The 11,179-nt window shown below is 40.9% G+C and overlaps 1 protein-coding gene across 2 annotated transcripts; it reads left to right on the top strand.

Moving 5' to 3' along the window:
- Window positions 1-1,249: 1,249 nt before the first annotated feature.
- On the top strand, window positions 1,250-9,332 carry LOC137278530 (uncharacterized). Of its 2 annotated transcripts, XM_067810932.1 has the most exons (5): window positions 1,250-1,317; window positions 3,726-3,813; window positions 4,303-4,605; window positions 5,435-5,731; window positions 6,033-9,332. In XM_067810932.1, the coding sequence occupies exons 2-5, from the start codon at window positions 3,726-3,728 to the stop codon at window positions 6,125-6,127; spliced, it is 783 nt and encodes a 260-aa protein (XP_067667033.1). In that variant the 5' UTR covers window positions 1,250-1,317; the 3' UTR covers window positions 6,128-9,332. The 2 variants fall into 2 exon arrangements, with proteins under 2 accessions (XP_067667033.1, XP_067667024.1); XM_067810923.1 differs by lacking the exon at window positions 1,250-1,317 and having other exon boundaries at window positions 3,720-3,813.
- The last annotated feature ends 1,847 nt before the right edge of the window (window positions 9,333-11,179 follow it).

Here is an 11,179-nt window from a genome sequence, read left to right as displayed (position 1 = left end):
GAATTGAAAAAACACTTTCAAACCATAGTTCCAATAGTATTTTAAATGTCACGATTGTCAAATGTGCAACGTACGTGCCAACGTACGTTGGCCTTTTGCAAGTTGGAAGATCAGTTATTGACGTCGCACGAGCAATGGGATGCAGCCGTCTTACTGTGTATGCCTTGCGACGTCGACTACAACAAACTGGCACCACTTCTGATCGCCCAAGGTCGGGTCGTCCACGCGAAGACCGTCAAATCGCCCCACGTCACCTACGTGACAGATTCCTGCTACACGAACCAGGGCTGAGAAGTTTAGACGTCGACTGTCCTCACAGACCATTCGAAATCGGTTGCGGGCTGCCAATCTCAATTCTCGACGTCAACGTCTGCTGTGGGCCCATTGTCACCTCCGATAGATCCAGAGATACTGGAATCGTGTCGTCTTTAGCCATGAATCCAGGTTTACCCTCAGATTCGCGGACGGCAGGCGTAGAGTCTAGCGACGACGTCGTGAACGGTATGCCCAATGCTGTGTACAGTAAGTCGACAGATTCGGGGGCGGAAGTTGCATGGTGTGGAGTGCTTTCTGTGGGAACAACCGTTACGGACTTCTGGTCATCTATGGAAACATCACAGCTGCTGCTTACCGCGACCAGGCGCTCACCTCTGAACTCATTCCTTTCATGGCGGCTCATGGCCCAGGTCTGCAGTTCCTGCATGATAATACTCGGCCGCATACCGCGATGCTCCTTCAAAACGGTGGAATCAACGTCATGGACTGTCCATAGAGGTCCCCTGACCTTAATCCAATAGATCACGTTTGGGATGCACTTGGGAGAAGGCTTAGTGGTCTTGGGAACCAACCTCAGAATTTGCAGGAACTTGACGCTGCCTTGCAAGAGCAATGGCGTAGAATCCCCAACCACGTGTTCACAAGCATCAGGCAGTCGATCAGGAGCCGGTGTTTGGCAGTGGTGAATGCGCGGGACGGCCATACATAATACTGGCCTGAGAAATTTCGAATTTTTATTCTTGTGACTTGACATTCTGCATACCCATGTTTGCGAACGGCGGTGTAGCCTAATGGAACTGATTGTGGCACTGTCAGTGTATCACATAGATGTCAGCAATGAAATAATAACACTTTAACCAGCTTACTATCTCTTGTTCTTTTATAGTGCCCTGAAGTGAGAATGTGAAGTTTCTTTTTTGAGTCAGTATACTTAAGAGCACGAGTTGAAAATAAGAGTGAGTCATTTTCCGGTGTTGTATGCGTAAATAACTTCCGCCATGCTCAGATGAAATCAAGTGAGCATGTTACACTGTTGTCAAGGTATGTAGAGACATTTTTTGGGGGCATTCCCGTACTTCTTCATTCACATATTGATCAGTGTTAACTCTTGGCCGTTTTGACAAGCTTCACAATTTGACTCACTGTTCATTGTGCGAAGCAAACTAAGGTTGCTTAAGGGTCACATAACGATGAGGGACAGACAGATGAGGAAGTAATTTTAGGCGTCACATTTAATGTGAGCATTTTATAGTATTTGTCAATAATATCTCAAACATGCATTGCCCGGAAACCCGCGGATGTATATGATAAAATATTAAATGTTAACTGTAATCAAGTTCGCTGCAGCATCTTCTGGGAACGGTATTACAAGTCACATTACAAGCAGGGTCTTCTAAACAGACATATTATGGTGATTTGTTCGCATTGTTAACTTAGCAAACCTTTATTGTCGTCGCTGCCATTAAATGTATTTAAAACTGCCAGCAATAATTATCCCATATACACTTTGAAATAGTGGCCGATCACGAATGTATTTAAAACCGTATATTAGAACAACAAGAACAACTTGAGTGAGTGAGTGAGTGAGTGTGTGAGTGCGTGAGTGAGTGAGTGAGTTTTTATTCCAGCTATATGGCGACGGTCTGGACGAAAGAATCCAGTGATCAACAACATGGACATCGATCTGCGCAAATGAGAACCGATGACATGTGTCAACCAAGTCAGTGAGCCTGACCACCCGGTCTCGTTAGTCGCCTCTTACGACAAGCATAATCGCCTTTTATGGCAAGCATGGGTTGCTGAAGGCCTCTTCTTCCCCGGGACCTTCATGGGTCAGAACAAAAATAAATTTGTATGATTGTGATTATGACTTGTCGAAATTTCTGGGAAATGTCTTGCCTCAGTTGTCCTTCACATCGACCACTCTATTCACATTGCATACCACATAGTGCTCACGTACATGATAGCAGTCACCGTTTCCGTGTGTATAGATTTGCTAAATCATCGCTAGCGTCGCTTTACTTTTCATTTCCTTAACAGACGTTGTCGAGTCCGGAGCCTTTGAAATGAGGAAACACCAGTGTCATCCTATGACTTTATTTCAGTATTTGGCAGTGGGTTTGTTATCATGTGTGATGACATCATGATGACCGGGCGAACTCCGTATTGTGCAGGGAAGCGTGACTGGACAAATACCATTGAGAACACACTTACATCTGTTGTTCGGTGGTCTGTTTGCAGTGAAAACGTACAGCTTTGTGTAACTGAGGATAAAAGTTGTTTAACAAACGATCACAGTTTCGAATCGCCGTATTTGCATTACAACATTATATGATGTCATAGTTTCAAATCGCATTATATGTATCACAACATTAAATGAAACACCGAGAACCTGTCGGTTTGGTCTAAGTTGACGTTCATCAAATACCGAGCGTACACACACGTACAACGTTTTCTTTTTCGAGAAACTGAATGCAAAATTTTTAGATCTTCTTTCCGATGCTAATGACGTATGATCAATGCCATTTTATCTTCCACGTGACAGCTTTCTGTGTATCCGTTATGAAAACAGCACCATCGTCACAGCAGTAACAGTTTACGGAAATCTGCCATGCGGGGTAATGGGCGCTATAACACATGATGCCATGTCATATCACTCAAGCTTAGTGATGTCTACGACAATCTTCGCTTTGCATTTCCACTGTGCGACGGATGGAGAAGGCGATGGTCACAGACATGTAATTCAACGATAATCCTCATCACACTTTTCTTCAAAAGTAACACAAATTATCAACAGAGATTGTTAAAGGAAAAGGTCTGTCTCTCCGAATATACTAAACATGTGTCACCGTTCGAGAGATGACAATGACTAACGACTGACGCGTAATGACAGATGATCTTTTCCGAGTAATATTAATATTCTCGAGGCTTGGCGAGAGAATTAAATGATTAATATAACGAATTAAAGATAACATTTTATCTCCTGTCAAGGGTCGGTTATTGTTCTATAACCCACATCAGTTTTTGATCTAAAAATGCAAAAATGAAAACAGCATTCTCAAAAAGGAATCCTGCCATGTGGGGAAATGCAGACATTCATACGTGTTGATTGGCTCTATTATTTTCTGAAACACCCAATCAATATTTTCCAAAAGGTGTAACCTGGCTAGGAAAAATACCGTGTGTCCTCCTTCCCATATGGGTAATAAATGGATCTTTACACAAGCGTAACAATTTCACAGTTACCAATGATTTCTCGAATTCTTTGGAGCACCCCTTTAAGAAATGCACGATCACGACAAGTCAGTTTTTCAAAGGCGTCAACAATCTTTACCTTTGACGTCGTTTCTGGCGTGACGTCTTTCATATCTTACGTCACAATATATGTTCATATATGACAAATATATGTAGTCTGACGTGCACCAAACATGTTTGCTTCATGAATGCAGATGCCGGTTTCCTTTGTCCAGTTCGACTTCGTATTGGGTGGATTCTCGCATCTCCTTGTGATCTTCATTTGCATTGGCCTCTCAAGCAGTATGTATGCCGTGTCTTGACAGCGCCTGGGTATTGAGAATGGTTCAGTTAATGTAGAATGAAGGTCCTCCTGAAGAAATGCAACATTAGAATCTTTTCAACCTTTGTCAAGCAGTATGCTTTCTGATAAATTTGATGTTTTTGCATGTCCGCGTGGCCGATTAGACTGCAATATATATTTTGGGGAAAATAATAATAATGAAATAAAAGGAAATGACATACTTCTTTGGAGAAGTTTATATCTTGAAACCATGAACGTCAAAATAACAGTGAAAGTCGACAAAAAAGTTACAATTACCATATATGCTGATAAGTGTTTTATCTCTTACCCTTCTCCTGCAGTCCTACCCTTCTCCTATATGTACACGTATATCATTAATACTTCCGAGACACCAATAAGAAAGAAACCTCTGTCGAAATATAAAGATCCTGTTACAAAGCCCACACTGTCCACTTTTCCTCCTCACTATTAGCTGTCTTTATGTTTAGGTGCCAGTCGTCCTGATTTCTTCTGTCCAGAGGTTGTTGACCTTCATAGCCAAGCTTTGCTTAACTGCTCCGTATCCCACACTGACACCACCGTCAAATATGAGGGCCCACAAGGACTGGACGCCCCCCAGTGCGATTTGGCTCAAGGAAGGTGTACTAAATTCGGAGCCTATAGCGCGTCGATAGTTTACCATAACAACACTGTGCTCATGATAAACAACGTGAGTCAATCGATGGCAGGTGAATGGAGATGTAAAGATGACGCCACAGCACTCTCGTCCAGTTGCAATCTTCAAATCAGCAGTAAGGGAGAAGGAGTGAGAGAGGGAGAGAGAGAGAGACGAGTGGATTTAGTCTTATGTCGCACTCAGCAATATTTTAGCTATATGGCAGCGGTCTGTAAATAATCGACTCTGGACATGACAAGCCAGTGATCAACCGCATGAGCATCGATTAACGCAATTGGGATACGATGACATGTGTCAAGCAGATCAGCGTGCTTGACCACCCGATCGCGTTATTCGCCTCTTACGACAAACAAGGATTAGTGAAGATCAATTCTAACCCGGATCTTCATGAGTTCATCAGAATTACATAGAAACGCACCTTCAACGCATGTGGTTCTACATTTCTTTTGTTGTTTTCTACATGAATTACCTGTACAAACGTATGTCTTCACTTTCACTAGAGTATGAATTGTCCTGTTCATATTGGCTATCTGCTCGTATATAAATTGTCGTAGACACTTATCAGGGTTACGTCAAGCTAATCAAAGACATCACGAGTTAAGAACATAGGAGAAAAATATAACCCATCTGAATAAATACAAGGAATTTAACTCGATGGAGTTGATGGTATGTGTTCGCTTGAGGAGGTATACAGATTACTATGGATATTGAAGTAACCTATTTGGGGACAGGTATCCGTTGTGACGATTCAGATCATGTGACATTTTTGTAGGTTTAATTTCATGGTTAGCACAACCAAATACAACCTTTTGGCTTACACCAGGTTCATATATAATCTTACGAAAGAGCCCAAGAACAGGTTTTGTTTTGTTTTAAAGTGTATAATTGTAAGAATATCCTGTTACTTTTTGATACAGCTCATTTGGTCTCAATATTTGTTTCAGAAACTCCGACATGCAGTATAAAGAGTGACGTGAAGACGGATGTTGTGGCAGTGGGTGGAGAAGCATCGTTCAATATCTCCATCATCTCCTACTACTGCTCGGGGGTATTTAACTTCACGCTGCAGACTGGGAATATCAGCCAAACTTTGTATACAGCTGTCGACAGTCATGGTACAAAAGCAGTCACCGTCTCCTTCAACGTCACAGAATCGCATTATGGAGACGTGAGACTCATCTTCGCCTGTCACAGCTATCTGCGGAGTGTACCCTGTGCGGGCATAACACAGTTGCTGAAATGTAACTATAGTACATCTATTGTATGTATGTATGTATGTATGTATGTATGTATGTATGTATGTGTGTGTGTGTGTGTGTGTGTGTGTGTGTGTGTGTGTGTGTGTGTGTGTGTGTGTGTGTGTGTGTGTGTGTGTGTGTGTGTATGTATGTATGTTGCTAATCACAAGAATTTAAACGATTTCCCATGAACGATAAAACACAGACAATCTCAAAATCAGTCACTCCGATTTGTCATCTTCTTTTAATCTTGATATGAATATGTAGTTGTTCATGTAACACTGCAAATTCTGTTCTGTTACAGCTGCCAGTTCCAGTAGATTTACCTTCAGCCATGGCACGATCCTGATTCTGTGCATCATATCAATTACCAATCCCATGTTTCCTGGAGATTATTGAGAGGACGGAAACCAGGAGTTCACATGAGAGAACGCATTGACCCCCTACACACTGAAGTTTTATCCTGACAAGTTATCTCCCTTGGTGTTTTTTGGAGATTATTGACCGTAGGTCAAACATCACTAGATGCAAGGGTGCACGGAATAATACCCAACATCTATGACAACACGAACACTTTGATGTTTCCGATATATGTCGAATATATCTGTCTGCATTTTGATCACTATAACCGTGTTGTCTGATCCAGAGTTGATTATTTACAGACCGCTCCCATATGGCTGGCATGTTGCTGAACGCTGATTTGTGGGTTTTTGTATTTTTGTGTGTTTCGGCGTTGTTATTGCTGTTGTTGTTGTTGTCAAACAAAAACAAACTTTTGGTTCCTTATTACCATCATACCTACCTCTCTATCGACAATGGCAGTCTACCCCAACTTTTCCTCCTCACCGCCCCCAGACGTGGTCGATACATGTCGTCTTATCCCATTTGTGTAGATCGATGCTCATGCTACTGATCGCTAGATCGTCTGGTCCAGACTCGATTATTTACATGCATCCGTTAGGTAGATGTAATATTGTGTTGCGTAAAACTAAATTCACTCACTCGTCAATACATTCACTCATGAAAACCCTTGTTCTCTAAAGTAAGTACATCCCTTATATAACCATAGTGGGTCGTCTTAAAACGCTTGCCACATACCAGCGCTTGTGGTGGTTGAGATAGATATGCTTGTTTAAAGTAAGAGCCAGAGGTATCATGATTACATATCATATCATTATTATAGGGTATTATATCTATGCAACAGTTGCTTGCGCAAGGCGCTGGTATTTGTTTTCCCCGATCATTGAATGTCCGTCTCAGCGTCACATCGCCACCAACCACTAGTATCGCAACACCAGAATTAATTGCCAAAATATGACATATAATTTCACCGGCTCATGCACGGTTCATAAATATGATATTGTTGTATTTGAGCCACCCCACATGATCACATGGATGGATGTTGGCGCTGCACTCGCTACAGCTGCAACCCGTTGAATACATACACCCTTGTTCTGGAAAGCACGTTTGCGCCGTTCATCATTGCAACGTGTTATCATCACTCCAAAGCACTGAAGCCGACACTAACGTATGAAATGGGTCCCCTTCAGTTGTCAAATGCTAAACGACGATAGATAATTGGCATTAGAAGTGTTGGGATGTCTTTGAGACAAATTGCTATCCAGGTTAATCATCATCCTTCCACAATCAGTAGGTTGGTACGAAAGCATCAGCAAATAGCAGATGGAAAGGACAGACAACGGTCAGGTAGTCCCCAGTGCCAGAGAAGACGCAGTGCTGAAGAGACATGCACGCCGTAATCCGTTTGCCTCAAGTACGGTGTTGAAAAGGGACTGGTTACTCAATCGGCAATTTTACCACAACACAGTCAGAAACGCACTGAAAGCAGTGGGATGTCGTACTAGAAGACCAATAAGACGGTCTCTGTTAACAGATGGTCACATGGCCGCACGTTTAGCTTGGTTTAGAGCACGTCGTGGCTGGAACCCGCTGGTATCCTTGGGGAAGGTTCACTAGTCTGATTAAAGTCGTTTCCCTCTGTACATGGTAGATGGTAGAGCACGTATATTATATTGCGTCGTAGAAACCCGTCATATGCAAGAAAAACATTCTGGGGCAGGTTCCATTTTGTGGTAGGTCGATTATGGTGTCTTACGACTGTGAGCTTTAGCTTCTCACTGTGAGAGGTAATCATACTGGCCAAAGATATCAGAGGGAAATCCTGGAGAGGGTTGGCGCCCCACACTTTGACAATCACAACGTTATCATGGTCCGCCTGAAGTATAGGTTGAGCATGTGTGGGACATTTTAGTACACCGTGTGCGTGCGAGGGTTCTACCAGTACAGAATCTTACCGAGTTGGAACTTGCTCTCCTCCACGAGTGGAACAGACCAGCTCGCAGACAGATACACTCACACGTCTTCAATCGGCCATCCTGGCGGAGGGTGGATATACTGGGTACACTGGATACTGACATTATCACCTGTTTCGGTACATTTCTTTCATGTCCCAATATGAGGTATGCATTACACGTGTGTGAACTCATGTACTGTCTTTCTAAACCCATACTCTTCCAGTGTATGTTTTACCACAGTTTACACCAGTATTTGTAACAGTAAATAAACAATTGAAGTGAAACTCAGTGGGACATAAATGTCGTCAATTTCTATTCAAAAACACACTCAACATCACCTGCATCAACTGGCAGCATTGTGTTTCCATACGTCACAGTACAATGTCATTGATCATAAAAAAACAAGGTGTTGCAATAATTTTTCCAGGTGTAGTTCTGGATGTAGTATTCTCATCAACACTGGATTGCTTTGTCTTATAGCGAATGCTATAAAATACCTTGGACGTGAAACAAGCATATAACACAAAGATTCCTGTTACGCTAAATGCATGTATCTTTGTTTACACATGATCTATATTTTTGTGCTACTCTTAGTGGCTTTTATACAGGTTTTGTTTCTTGATTATCACGTAGCCTGTGCTGTATTCATAGAACCGACTTTACATATGTCCACAAACTAACGATATTGCACCATATTATTATTGGATTTGTATTTGCACATGATCCGTATTTTTGTCATACTCGTAGTGGTTTAAACATAGTTTGTTAGTTGATTATTACGTAGTCTATGTAATTATAGCTGATATATATTCTTTGTATTTCGCATTTGTTTATTTGTTTGTTAATGATATATTTTTACGCAATACACAAATAGAGAAAAACCTAAGTTTTGATTGAACATGATCTATTTTTATGTTACTTGTAGTGGCTACAATTTAGGATTTCATGTTTTATTATAGCATAGCCTATGTAACTTTAGTTAATATATGATATGTGTGACTGTCTAGAATCGACATATCCACAATCAACCAACATTGTAGCATGTTCTTATAGAATCTGTGTCTTTTGTTCTCGGTGGGGAAGTTGACCTACTGCAACAATTTAATAACACCTTGGTGAAACAGATAGTGCATAAGTGGATATAAACATCTATGATAAAAAGCGATTATACCCAAATCATAACGGCACAAGGTGTTGACGAAAAGGCACTGCGATAGCTACAAGGTTAGTTGTATGTACATATTGTTGTGCTATACACGTTTCTATTTTAATAAACAATCTTGTCACCCTTCACATCTTGTTGTGTTTAACTGACTGGATGGGTTGTCTTGAGTGTGCGTGGTTCATGCCAGTTCACTTTCTTGCCTTACCTCCTTGACAGTATGAAGTACCATTTTCTGCATCCTTCAGTCATACGAGTACTTGGAGTAGGTACTTCCCTTAGCTATGGACAATTTAAAATAGAACAGAAATTTCTTTGTTGAAATCCATCGCATTCTTATCGAATCCAGTACTCGTGCCAATAAGTACGAACAGTGGAATAAGGGAGGTAACTCTACCCACTGAGCTTATTGGCACCTCAGGTCATCGTGTCCTCTTTTGCTCTGGCTGTGATAAAATCAGAGCATTGAAAGATATGACGTCAAGTCAGTGGTTGGTGAGTGAGTGAGTAAGGAGTGGGTGAGGAGGGGAGGGAGCGCGGTTTTCCATAAATTTCAGCGATGTTCCAGTGATATCACAGCGGTTAGTACTAGAAAATGGGCTTCACACAAGGTGCTCATGTAGGGGATCGAACATGTGTTTTCAGCATGACGAAGGAACGCTTTAACCACTGGGCTACACCACCACCCCATTTCTTGTATAAAATATAAATATAAAATATAAAATATGATTATGCCATAAGTAGGGTCGAGATGTATCTGGGGATGTATTCCATTACTTGAAAAAGGTTTCAGAGCAGTTTCAGTGACGTACCATGTTTTAAAACTCATGTGATCGTTTCCGATTCAAAGTCAGGTATAGAACAGGTTATATTAATTCTGATTCACGAAATAAAGGAAATTATGCCAACGTATAAAGAATGTTTACTGTTAAGGGAAGTTATTCACTATGCAGGATGAATTCACTGCGTTGTTTGCATGGTCGACAAAGCTGTGTCTAGTTCCCAACGTGGTGGCATATGGAATTCCTTTTTTATATATACGTGGTATTTTTTTCATTTTAAGAAGAAATTTACCTTCCTGGATACTATATAAAGTTTTTACTTTCCAATGAAAACTACAAACATCCCACAAACATACTTTGAACATCTGCACAGTCTAAAAAGGTTGGTTTAATGTTTTATGGAAAAAACCCTCTTTATTCAGCATGTTGATCTTAATATAGCCATGTGAACTGATTTCACTATTTGTAAACGTATATAGGTGTCTAGCTTTAAGTTATAGACTGTTTCAATGTGGATGGCTTTGAACAAGTAATGAAGTGAATATTTCCATTTCGTCTCAAAATATGCACCTTAAACCAATGACAGGTTTAACTATACTCAAACGTTTTAGTAGCAGTGTCCATGCATGCTGAAACTCAAACAAAAATAAAGCTAAATAAAACGTCAAAAATTGTATCACCTTAGTAAATGGTGACATAAACCACGTCGACTTGGGCATGGTTGATGGTTGAACATATATTTGATTTACACAATCAATGTATTCCCCATTATGAATATCTACCTGCGCTGTTATGTCCCCAATCTATTAATCTGAAGAGGTAAAGGTAAACAGAGAATTCAACTGAAAACTGATAATGAACTGAGTGTCTTTTAGCTCCACTTCTTTACAGCAAATCCCCAGCATGAAGTAAATATGTATTCTGTATTTGCACAACAAACACGACAAGCGGTTATTTGAACGGTTTGAAAAACCCGTCACTTGATATCAATAGAGTTCGTTCTACTTCCATAACGGTGTACTCCAAACAACAGGTGGGTCCATGTTGAAATAATAATAACAAAGTGCAATTTAAAATGGGGGTTTATCAAGACTTGCTCAGAGATCTGTATTCGTGTCTGTTCAAATTCCAGTTCCATGTTAAAGCTTAAATATGACAATTGTGATTGCTTTGTAGAGGTAAATTAGTTTTC

The sequence above is a fragment of the Haliotis asinina genome, chromosome 1 (genome assembly GCF_037392515.1).
Source record: "Haliotis asinina isolate JCU_RB_2024 chromosome 1, JCU_Hal_asi_v2, whole genome shotgun sequence".
Classification (NCBI taxonomy): Eukaryota; Metazoa; Mollusca; class Gastropoda; order Lepetellida; family Haliotidae; genus Haliotis; species Haliotis asinina.
This window is presented reverse-complemented; position numbering and strand designations above follow the sequence as displayed.